The 12230-nt window shown below is 44.4% G+C and overlaps 1 protein-coding gene across 2 annotated transcripts; it reads left to right on the top strand.

The window, feature by feature from the left end:
* The first annotated feature begins 3053 nt into the window (after window positions 1-3053).
* Window positions 3054-9850, top strand: LOC119269456 (phenylacetaldehyde reductase-like). 2 transcript variants are annotated; one of them, XM_037551287.1, is made up of 8 exons: window positions 3054-3484; window positions 3576-3718; window positions 4033-4221; window positions 4295-4457; window positions 4606-4792; window positions 4882-4909; window positions 9246-9494; window positions 9779-9850. In XM_037551287.1, exons 1-8 carry the CDS (start codon window positions 3352-3354, stop codon window positions 9848-9850), a joined length of 1164 nt encoding a protein of 387 aa, XP_037407184.1. In that variant the 5' UTR covers window positions 3054-3351. The 2 variants fall into 2 exon arrangements, with proteins under 2 accessions (XP_037407184.1, XP_037407185.1); XM_037551288.1 differs by lacking the exons at window positions 9246-9494; window positions 9779-9850 and having other exon boundaries at window positions 3096-3484; window positions 3576-3748; window positions 4882-5159.
* Window positions 9851-12230: the final 2380 nt, after the last annotated feature.

Here is a 12230-nt window from a genome sequence, read left to right on the forward strand (position 1 = left end):
TTCTTTTAACCCCAGAATGAAAGTTGTTGAAAACAATACTCCCGGTAACTTTTGTGCAAATATCATGGCAATATAAGCAAAACAAAGATGATAACTCGCGTGCAAGCACCATGATAACCTTTCTACCAAAAAAATGTTAAATAATCTAGTCCGGTAACTTGTATGTAAATATCATGATAATATAGACACAACAAAGTTGATAACTCACGCACAAACACTATGGTAACCATTTGACCCGAGGAAAAATATTGAAAAACAATCCTTGGTAAATTCTGTATAAATAGGATGGTACTATACACACAACAAAGCTGATAACCCACGTACGAACACCGTGGTAACTCCTTTGACCCCAGGATAAAAGTTGTTGAAAATCATACCCCGGTAATTTCTGTGCAAATAACATGATAATATATACACAACATAGCTGATAACTTTGACTTTGAAATTTTTTCTCTTTGGAAAACATAACTCAGAATAACTGTTGTGTAAATGACATGATAATTTATGCACTGCAGCCCTCATAATTTAGATACAAATATGACGGTAATATTTTAACATGAGGGGTGCTTGAAACGTACCCTGATAATTGCTATGTAAATAGCATGATAATTTATATACCGCTGCCATGATAACTTTTGTGTAAATATTATGATTTTTTACAGACTGCAGAGCATAATAATTTTGTACGACACATATCATAACTCTGTCCCAAGAAAAAATATTTAAAATATTCCCCGGTAACTTATGTATAAAAAGCATCATAAATTACGTACCAGTGTTGATAACTTTTGTATCCTCGAAAAGAAACATGTGTACCCTGGCATGCTATTTACAACAAAGTTACTGGGATATGTCAACAATTTTTACTACATTAAAGTTACCATGATGTTGTAAATATTAACAGAGCAGCCGAGCCATCTATATAGGATAAAAAATATGAAAGGAAAAAAAGAAAAATGGTTCGTTTTCAGGTCGCGCTAAGTAGCAGTACAAATACTATCTAACCTCAATTTAATCACTGGCTTAATCTAGACCGGGTGGTTGCAACTATCTTGGTCTACCAAGAGGTGGTGGGTTTGATTCCCAGTTCCGCCAACTCGATTGTTTTCATTGCGCCAGAAAAAAAAGGAAGGCGGGATGGATCCAGTCGACTGGCCGTTAGAAACAGGGGGAGTACATACATACCATTAACCCATACCTTCATTGCCTCTCCTTCTCCCACACTGCTCATTCCAATTGCTCCTACTTGACGATTGTGCAAATAGTCATTTAGCGTCAAGCAGCCATTGTTTCCTCCCCGACTAGGTCGGCCCATAGCAAGCGAGCCTGATTGTCCTGTAGCGAGTCGTTCTTCCTGTTGGGAGACATGTTCTTCATCTGTTTACTAGATTTATATTGATTTTTCTATATTACATTAAAATATGAATATATATAGTTTGAAAAGTGAAAAATATTTTAATTTTGAGAACCTTTTTGGAAAACCATCAACATTTTTAAAAATTCGATCATGTTGTAAAAAAAACATGAACATTTTTTAAACACTTACATTTTTTAAATAAAAGCAAAAAACCAAAAGCAAGTAAAGAAAAAAAAAGGAAAGAAAGGTTCCCAAAACCGCTATCTGTGGATGTATATAATAACAGCTCAAATGGGTTGGCTCATCTCCCGCTCAACTCCTTGTGCAAAACAACGACATCTTAACGTAGTAAGCGTCAAATAGGAAATGCCGCTCACTCTCTCTTTAATGCAAACTGCAACAAGCCGAAATCCTGTGAGCCCATCTCGACATTGGTGTATGCATTAGCACTCCGGATCGTCGCCCGTTCCTGCGCGTCAACGTAAGCATGCCCTTCAGCATCCAATCCACACTACCGGTGGCGGAGATAGGGGACCAACAGGTCCAGACCCTCCCTAAGATCATCGATATGCTTCTAATTTAAAGATGAACAATGCATGATTTAATTTATTTTTTTGCTCTAATCAGCCTCTCTCAACATGCATAACCTACATTCTTAAAAACTTGATCCCAATTGTCTCGACATGCAAAGTGTCAATCTCAACATCTCACTAAGCCATGCATTTAAGTCTTCTCTTCCACTAAGCCATATAAAATCCGCCACATAAACGACTCATGCATTTAACTTAGAAATTACGATCATTTTTTGCATTAGTCTATGCATGTAACGCCGCCACATCATACATTCATGTTAGTCATCCTTTACATTTTTGTTTGAAATGACATTAATAGTTTAAAAGTTTTTATTCTATTTTGTCACTTTTTAATTGATTTTCATGTTTATACTTTCTTTCCATTAGATTTAGATATTTTTTTAGCAACTACTCACATATTTTTTTAACAAAGTTATCGCAACAACGCACGAAGAATCATCCAGGTTATCAAATGCTGCCTCTGCCACTGTTACACCACCCTTCTTGTGGCAAAATTTTGTGTTTGACTATTTTTGAAAGTTAGTACAGATCTGACCCTAGTTTATAAAATTTTGGGATTTGACCCTTTTGCTACCGCCAGACTCCATGACGGTAGGAAACAACCCTACCGCCAAACAAACTGACGGTAGCCTGTATAGCCTTACCGCCACGGGTCCAGCGGTAGGCATGAGCATGCACTGTGTTTCATACTTAGAAAAAAAATTACGGTAAGGCGTGCAACTCTACCACCAGGGACCTTGGCACTAGGCTCTTATACCCTATCGTCATAGACTCTGACGGTAAGAAAAATGTTAGATCTCAAAATATTTGCAAACTAGGGTTAGATCTAGACTAACTTTCAGAAAAGGGTCAAAACATGAAATTTAGCCCACCATGATGCGTGACACATTTCTCCGGGCCGTACTCCTCTCTTGCCGCAAGACTCCGAAGCTTCGTGGTGCGGTCGTGTCACGTGTCTATCGTGCCCTTGTGGCCTCCCGTCCCGGGTGTGCATCAGAGGGAATCCGACGCTCTGTCCACTGCCGTCCTTGCGAGAGCATACATGGCTGCAATCTACTCGGGTGGTGGCCAAACTGGGCCAGTGTTGTCCTTACGGCGTACACGATCAACAGCGACCTGAAATAATGGTGGCCACCGACGCGGGTAGCTAGATGTGGATTCTTCCACGGGATAATAATGCAGATGAATTTCAGCATGCGATCGTGTTCTCTGGCGTCCAAATCGGCACATTGGTTGCAGCCCGCGTCACGGGCTGACGGCACGCCTCCCCTCTCGTCGCGTCTCGCCCGTGTTGAGGAAGTAAGTGCAGTTCACAAGGAGCCAGGGAAGTGCCGACTTGACCGTTTGTCTGTGTCCAGTAGGTGAGCTGCTGACGGGCGGATCGTGCCGAGCACCGGCGAGATGGCGTTGGCCGGCGGAGATGCTCGCGGCGAGCTCGTCTGCGTCACCGGCGGCAGCGGCTTCGTCGGCTCCTGGCTCGTCCGCCTCCTCCTCGACCGCGGCTACACCGTCCACGCCACCGTCCAGAACCTCCGTACGTTTCGTGCCTCCTCTCCTCCTCCTCTCTCTCTCACCGTAACTGAATCGGGTCGACGCAATATTGTTTCACCGGACTGATTTTGCAGAGGACGAGGGCGAGACCAAGCACCTGCAGGCTCTGGATGGCGCGGACACGCGGCTCCGGCTGTTCCAGATGGACCTCCTCGACCCCGCCTCCGTCCGGCCGGCGGTCGAGGGCGTCCACGGCGTCTTCCACCTGGCCTCCCCCGTGATACTGCAGCCCGCACAAGACCCCGAGGCAACTTTTCTTTCTTTCTCCATAATTGCTAAAGCACATCTAGATTAACCATAAATATTGCACATCTAAGTCCTACTAAGTCATTGATTTTATATGGAGATTCGTGTGGATATTTTTTTTCCTTTTCTTTTTCTTCTTATGCTTGATTGAGTGATTTAGATGTGCAATAACTAGGGCTAGATGTGCCAAGCATTGCCGCGCCATAGTTCAGACTTCAGACTTCCATCACTGCAGAGTCTGAATAATATACGCAAGTTAACTGCTTCTGTGTTCGATCGACGCAGAACGAGCTGCTGCTGCCGGCGGTCAATGGCGCGCTCAACGTCCTCCGCGCCGCCAGAGACAGCGGCGTCAAGCGTGTCGTGATGGTGTCTTCGCAGACGGCCATGTGTCCGACGACTGCCGACTGGCCTGCCGGCAAGGTCATAGACGACGACTGCTGGGCCGACGTTGAGATCCTCAAGAAACTCGAGGTACAACGTCTGAATTGTAGATGCTACTTTTGGACTTGAGCACTTACGGTCACTTCCTCTGTCTGAATTGCAGCTTTGGTACAACGTCTCCAAAACGCTGGCGGAGAAGGCGGCGTGGGACTTCGCCGGAGAGGAAGGACTGCAGCTGGTTGTGCTGAATCCAGGGCTGGTGCTGGGCCCGACGTTGACCCCGGCACCTACTGGCAGTCTCCGTCTGCTGATGCTGCTTCTGGGAGGTCAGTCGATTACAAGTTCAACATACAGAGTCTTGCAGCTCTGTGGCAATTCCTGCACTCCGTCTTCTGCTGCTGAGTTGCAAGTTGCAACGCAGAAAAGCTTTATTTCGAGTTTCTAAGAGTGAAGGCTGCAAATTACATTGCCCAGGCCAGAAGCTCGACATGGAACCCTTCTTCGTCGGCTGCGTGGACGTCAGAGATGTGGCACAATCTCTGGTGGTGCTCTATGAGAACCCGTCGGCGCAGGGGCGCCACCTGTGCATGGAGTCCGCCGTACGCCTCGTCGATTTCCACGATGAACTTGCTAACCTTTACCCTGAATTCCCGGTTCACAGGTGATACATCTACTGACTGGCAACATCGATCGTCTCTCTGTCAGATGCAGTGTTCTAATAATCTTGCTGATTTCTTCTTTTCACTTCAGGATCCAGGAGGACAAACAGGGCTGGGTGGTGAGGTCGAAGGCTCCGTCCAAGAAATTGATCGATTTGGGCGTTCGTTTCACCCCATTCGACAAAACTGTCAGGGACACGGTGGATTGCCTAAGGAGCAAAGGAGAAATCTAGCCTGTGACCTTGAACAAATATACATTTTGTGTATGCCAGGTTTGAAAACTGTTGCAGGAAAAAATTTCTGCTGTATGAACTGCCGCCGTGCATGTAACCATGATCAATAATGCATGTTTTCCATTTCATGTTTCAACAGTTCCCTACTTGAACTGAAAGTGTAAAGTGAGGAAGGAACCAAGCATCATCATAAGGCAACAAGGAACATCTGAAAAAGCTGAAAATTATGAAGTGGGTAGCATAATAGAAAGGAAACAAGTAGTGACAAAAAGAATTTCAAAGCAAAAGAAATAGGGGAAAGAGAGTTCAGATCTGATCTCTGTTGGGATCCATCCCTTTGCATTCATCTTCTTAACTTTGTTTAATTGGGTAACCTAACAGAAATAATTGCATTATCACCCTCTAGTTCAAAGTTCAAAAACAGATTGAAATGTTATATTTTGAATGGGAGAAACACAATTGAAATGTTATACTATGGATTCATATAGGATCTCAAAACACAAGATTTTTTCTACCGATGTCTTTAGATGGTGCACATGAAACAAACATGGTAATATATTGGGTGATTAAAGAGAGATAGTAGAGAGAGAGTGTGTGCATTGGACATTCAAAAGGAAAAATATACTAGGTTCCAATGAAATTGATGCATAGAAATACATCCCACAGAAGTTTGACTACATCCCACAAAAAAATTTCAACACAAATCCCGTGACCTGAAGTTTTTTAAGAGAAAAACTTCGAAGGATCGAAACCCTGAAAATTTCCTATGAAAATCATACATTTCAAAGCAGCTGAATATTAATTTATTTTTGAATAAAGGAATAAAGAGGTCCCAAGATTTCAACTTGTTGATATCCTAGTCTCGACAAAGCCGTCTGGTGTTGTCGATCAGTGATTTTGGTTTTGGAATGTTCTTCACATTTTTCATTCTTTGTTTTGGGAAAATATTGCTCTTCGTAAACCAATAATGGATTTTGACGTACGTCTTTTTTTCCATATATTTAACATTTGTTTTATAGGAATTGAGGTGCTAGATTTCTTAGGACTATATGTCCATACTGACCTGACTCCTTAGGATTATTACTATTATGTGAGAGCTCATGGAAAAATCCTTTCCTATTCCTCTGATTTGAAAATTCTGCAAAGCGGTCAAGCCCTAATACACTAGCAAGTGTTTTCTAGAGCTGAATATTTTTCAAGTCAATAGTGGATATTTTCTCCGATAAAGGGTTGACTCGTAATATCGCATCGAGAGAATACAAGGATCATGAGCACACTCACCTGGCCTCTACATAATTAAGATGCAGTAGCCAACATCAACATACACACACAATGAAAAAAAAACCGCAATCTACGAAAGTCATGTCGAAGCGAACTCAGATATACAGCAACCATCAACATCAACCAGCACCAGTGGCATCATCCGAACTTTGTGAAAAGTACTTCAACAACGATGCCTACGAAAGTCATGTCAAAGCGAACTCAGATATACAGCAACCATCAACATCAACCAGCACCAGTGGCATCATCAGAACTTTGTGAAAAGTGCTTCAACAACGATGCATCCAAGAAGGGTACGACGTATAAGCGCTGTTGTCGCCGGATCCAGTCATGGAGGCTATATCTTGGATTTTTTTTCATCTTGAGAATAAGTGCGAGCAAACACCAAGCAATGTCTCCAAATAGGGCATGATACATCATCATTGCCAGGTACAACCAGAGCATGTCAGATCTAGAGTTTTCATTTTTAGAGCTCGAGACCCTGTGTTCAAAAGCACCACCTGTCGTGGAATTGTCACGGCAAATGTCCTAGTGAAAGGACTTAATCGTGGAGCCATCGCAACTAGGAAGTTTAAAGGGGTTAAACGGGACAAAGGACACGGGGAGTTATACTGGTTCGGCCTCTTGCGGTGAAGGTAAAGGCCTAGTCCAGTTTGAGGTGGTATTGCTAGGGTTTCGATGACCAGGGAGCAAATACTTTTAACCTGGCTCTCGATCTCTCTTGTTTCTTGCGCTAAGCCGCCACCGGGCCATCCCCTTATATACACGGGTTGACGCCCTGCAGCCTACAGAGTCCCGGCCGGCTCATACAACGTGTCTGGCTCGGTGACGTATCTTACATGCCTTATATTACAAATCTATTCATACATGGCGGTTTACAATTACGGGCCTTAAGCCGCCTCTGGGCTTGGGCCTATCATAAGCCTAACTGTGAACCGCCATCTTGTATACTCTTGGGCTTCGTACAGGTGAACCTCCATTGTGGTTGACCCGGCCCCTCCTGGGCTGGTCATATCTGGTAGTCGTATCCCCAACATTAGGCCCCAGGTTGATTTGAACTTCGTTCATGTCAATCTTCAACACTTAGAAAAAATCCATCTACAACTGTTGTGAAAACCTTATAACCCGCCATGACGTCATCTCCAAGAATTTTGGAAACCCGCCACGACGTCATCTTAACGGATCTTTATCTTAAATGTCTTTCCGAAAATCGAGGCGTCCAATTAGCTGGATAATCATCATTTTGGCCTTGTGGTCTTTCGCGCTTGCCTATCGCCCCTTTCCTTATAAATAGGATCCGAAGCCATCTCACATTTTTCTCCTTCTTCCTTCTCTCGCAACCCCTCTGCCGCTCGAGCTCTACCGCCGCCATAGAGCACCTCGTCTTCATCAACCTCGGCCGCTGCATCAACCTGAGTCGATCCAGATAACGGCGGCGACCCTCCGCAGCAGCTCTGCAGCTGTAAGTTTCTGCCTTTTCATGCCTTAGATCCGCACTAGGGTTTGCGAGCTTCTTCGTGTTCTTCGTAGTTCGTCGTAGTTCACCCTCCAGGCTATACCACGAGCCTCTTTGATCTCAAAATGGTGTTAAACCAATGCGGTAGCTGTTTTATTTCCACTTTCAGTATCAGTAGATCCCCTTTCTTGGAAAAAAATCTTGGGCAAGCTCATGAACTCATCTGTACCGATTTTTAGGTCTAGGTTTATTTTTCTTTTCTGAACAGCCATTGATCCAAAATAATAGCTGCAGTCTGTAAAACTTGTTTACCTCAGTACTTAACCAATTTTTTGTTGCTGGCAACTTTTGAATATCTTTAGTCATGGCGGCTTATCATGCCGACTTATTTTTCCTTCATATACCATTAGCCCTTATTTAAGCCGCCATTACACATCTATATTGCAATCATTAACTTGTAATTCCACCAATTAATTTGAACTGGCAAATTACTTCCTTTTTAGCCTGTCTTTTCGCCATGCCACCAAAGACAACGACAATTTGCAACTGGGTCCCTTCCACAGTCACTGAGGACACTCTGAAGGATTTTTTCACTGTTGGGTATTTACCAGAGAAGAGCGTCATGTCTTACCGCGCCCCTGACCCGGCCGAAGAAAAACCTCAGCCAAAGGATGGTGAAATCATCGTCTTCACTGATAATATGAACCGGGGTTTTTCACCGCCCGACTCAAAATTCTTCAGAGAGGTTTTGCATTTTTTTCAAGCTTCATCCGCAAGACAATGGACCCAATTCCATATCAAACATCTGTAACTTCCAAGTTCTCTGCGAGGTTTATCTTCAAGAAGAACCTACTGTTGAACTCTTCAGAGAGTATTTCTATTTGAACCGCCAGAATGAATAAACCAATGGCCCCGGCTTGGAACTTGGTGGGATTTCGATTCAGCGCAGACGGGATGATGTCTTTCCTTTATTAGTCTTGCCAAGTCATCCCAAGGACTGGAACCAAACTTGGTTCTATTGCAAAGACACATCACCAGCTGATGAAAAACCAATGCCGGGTTATCGCGCTGAGCGTCTTGACGCTAAATATTCACTCCCTGATAAGCTTTCTGCTGCTGAACGTAAGAAACTTATCCCAACCATCAAAAGGGTTCAAGCCTTGCTAGGAAATGGCTTAACTAGAGTTGACTTGATACGCTGTTGGATCGCATGGCGGATCATCCCTCCGAGCCGCTGATCTGACTTGATGTACAACTATACCGAAGGAGGAGACGATCCATTACGTCATAGCTCCCTACGTCTGACTGAAGAAGCCATTGTTGAAATGTCGACCACCCTCGTCAACAACAAATATGAAGACCGCAGCAAAGTAGGATTGAATCCTTTCTGCAAACTTAACCCGACACTATAGGTAACTCCTCTTGACTCATTTTTCTTCAGCAGTTAAGTATTTGCATGAGTTTCAACCTGTTATTTTTCTACAGGCTAAATCTGACTTTTGGAAGGCCAAATATGATCATGAGGCTGCCAAAAAAGCTAGAGCCGCCGCAATAGCCGCCAAGAAGACGGCCAGAAAATCTAAGAAGAAACCAACTGCTTCTGACTTGTTCAAGTTGGATGACGTCTCTGAGTCAGAGGTAGCCCTTGACTCTCTTGGCCTGCTTTTTAACAACCTTATTGACACTGACTATTACCAGGATGACACGGGGGGCAGCCAGGCAGTAGAAGAAGAGGTAACTATTATTTCCTCCGACTCAGAACCTTTGCCAAGGCAGAAACCTCGGCGGGTAACCAGGAAAGTAAGGTTTTCAGACCCCTTGGCTTATTTAGATCCACATTTTCTTTTAAAAAAGCAGCAACATGAGAGCCGCCGTCAGACCCGGACCAATGGAGACGATGAATTACCCTCCGGTTTACCAAAAACTCTTCGGAAACGCCAAAATGAGGTTCTTTTACATCTTAACTCTGATGAATGAGTCACTTTTATGAGTCACTCAACTATAATTCCATTTTGCAGGAGATTGCTCGTTCCTCCTCTAGTGATTCTTCACAGACTCAGCTGCCGGCTTTCAAGACTGCCCCCGGGTAAAAATAATTATCCTTCTTCTGCATCTCTATGTCCGTGTCGTTATACTGACTCATCAAATTCTTTTTGTAGTGGTCAAGCAAAACCCAAGAAGGCAAAGGTGGCAAAACCGGCTGAAGACCCGAAAGCCGCTGAACCGGCGCTGCCGACTCATGCTCCAGAATAAATTGAAGCACCGGAAGACCCTGCCACCAACGTTCAATCAGATCTTCCTGAGTCGTCTGTTGACGAGACCGTTCTGAATCCATCCACTGCTGAACCGTCAAGCTCAGCTAACCCGCCGGAGACTTATGGCAATGATGTTTTAATCACTGGTAGCAGATTCGTTGAACCGGGCAATCCAACTGTGCTGGCACGACACTCCGCAAAGCAAAAAGTCATGGAGAGGCAGAAAGTGAAGTTTGATGTCTCCCACTACACCCATTTGAGTATTTGTGAAGTACTATCTGGCTATCTTAGCCAAGTCAACTCCAGCCGTGACTCAGAGATTGAAATGGTCAAACAGATGTATCAGAAATATGAGGTATGTTCTCTGTTTTATATAAGTTACATACCCTGGCAGCCCCCAAGTCTACGGAATATGATAAGAATGAATGATCCGTAGACTTGTAATAAACTTACCTTAAACTCCTTTCGATCCCCGGCTTACAATCAAACCAGACACTGATAGTTTCTCAATGTGCATGTGTAGTCCCCAAGGGCCGGTTTAATCAATATGAATGAGCCGGTTCTTCTAGCCAATATGTAATAGACAAATACTTTGACTAGATATCCTTATGAACCGGCTGAAGCTATGAATAACACATTCGGCTTACCTTAGGTGGGAAGAAACAACAATATGCATTAGCCCCCAAGTGCCAAGTGTTATTGCTTGCAAAGCACTTGGGACTTCTGAAAAAATCCACTTCCTTTGACAAAAAAATTGCGCTGACAGACATTAGCCCACAAGTGCCAAGTGTTATTGCTTGCAAAGCACTTGGGACTTGCTTTTATAATCCGCCATGAAACTTGACAATCTTATTCTGTATACAGGCTGCAACCGCAGAACTGGAAACCCAATTATCTGAAGCCAAGACCCAGCTGTCGACTCAGGAAACCGAAACAAAGAAAATTGAATCCAAACTTCAGTTGAGTGTGTCTGAAGCAGAGAAACTGAAGACCGGTTTTAATGAAGAGAAAAAGGCTTGGGCCGATGAGAAGGCTGCTCTGACGTAGCGTGCTGAAACGGCCGAGGCGGCTCTGAAAGAAGTTACCGTTGAACTCACCGGTTTAAAGAACCGTGTGTCTCAGATGGTTTCTGCAATCTTTGGTAAATCATTCTTACTTACTAAAAGTCTATATTTATCACCATAGTGTATGCCGCCTACTTAACCCATTGGGAAAACTTCACAGGTCCCCGGAGCAGCAATCTGAGTCAAAATAGCTTGATAAAGCTCAAGGCGGTTTACACTCTTGTGGAGCAACTATATAGTGGAGCACAACGGGCTCTTGCCATTATCTCCCCAGCTAACCAAGGACCAAACTTATTGAGTGATGTCTTGAAAAAGCTATCCATCTTGCTCGCCAGGTTTTAAGAAGTCAAGCGTTCTAGTGCGAGAGCCGGAGCCATAACTGCTTTGAGCCGCTCCAAATCCTAGGTACCGGAGCTAGACCCGGCGGACGTAGCCAGGGGGTACCCCAGCCTGAAGGAAGATGGGAGTCCCTTCGACCAAGAAGACTTTTGTGACGCCCCGAGACCGATGTGCCAGGTGTCTTTCAGTTTTTCGCTGTTGTTGCCATGTCATTCGCTTGCGTGTTGCATCTTGTCATGTCATCATGTGCATTGCATCATCATGTTTTCAAAACTTGCATCCGTCCCGGCCTCCCCGTTCCTTCCATTGTCCGTTCTGAGTCCAACCACCTTGCACGAGCCCGCGGCACATCCGAAATATTATTTTATAAGTGGCCGGAAAAGGTTCTCCGATTGGGTTGAAAGTTGGCGGTGGTCTTATTATAGTGTAGATAGACCGCCTGTCAAGTTTCACTGCATTCGGAGTTCGTTTGATAGCCCAACCGTTAAACTATAGCGGCATTATAGCCGGTCTTTTTGTCGGACGTTTTCGGTCTCCGGAAACTGTTGCCGGGCTTTCCCTCTCTTTCCTTCCTAGACTGTCTTCACTTTTCCTACCTACCGCCAGGCCCAACCAAACCCTCTCTGCTCAGTGCATCAAACCCCCTCACGCACGCGTCCGAAAATTGTCCCGGACCCGACCCGAGCAGTCGTCACCGTCGTGTCCGGATCATCCCCAAACATCTGCAAAACGTCACCATTTTCTTATTTGGACTTCCTCGCTATTTTATTCGCGATCGTCCGATTGCGATCGTAGGGATGAGGTATCCCCTA

The sequence above is a fragment of the Triticum dicoccoides genome, chromosome 3A, assembly GCF_002162155.2.
Source record: "Triticum dicoccoides isolate Atlit2015 ecotype Zavitan chromosome 3A, WEW_v2.0, whole genome shotgun sequence".
Lineage (NCBI taxonomy): Eukaryota > Viridiplantae > Streptophyta > Magnoliopsida > Poales > Poaceae > Triticum > Triticum dicoccoides.

Coding starts and splice junctions, on each gene's coding strand:
- LOC119269456 (XM_037551287.1), top strand. CDS start 3,352: ATGGCGTTGGCCGGCGGAGATGCTCGCGGCGAGCTCGTCTGCGTCACC. Junction 4,910..9,245: donor AGGACAAACAGGGCTGGGTG/GTGAGGTCGAAG, acceptor ATTTTTCTACAG/GCTAAATCTGACTTTTGGAA. Junction 9,495..9,778: donor GCCAGGCAGTAGAAGAAGAG/GTAACTATTATT, acceptor TCCATTTTGCAG/GAGATTGCTCGTTCCTCCTC.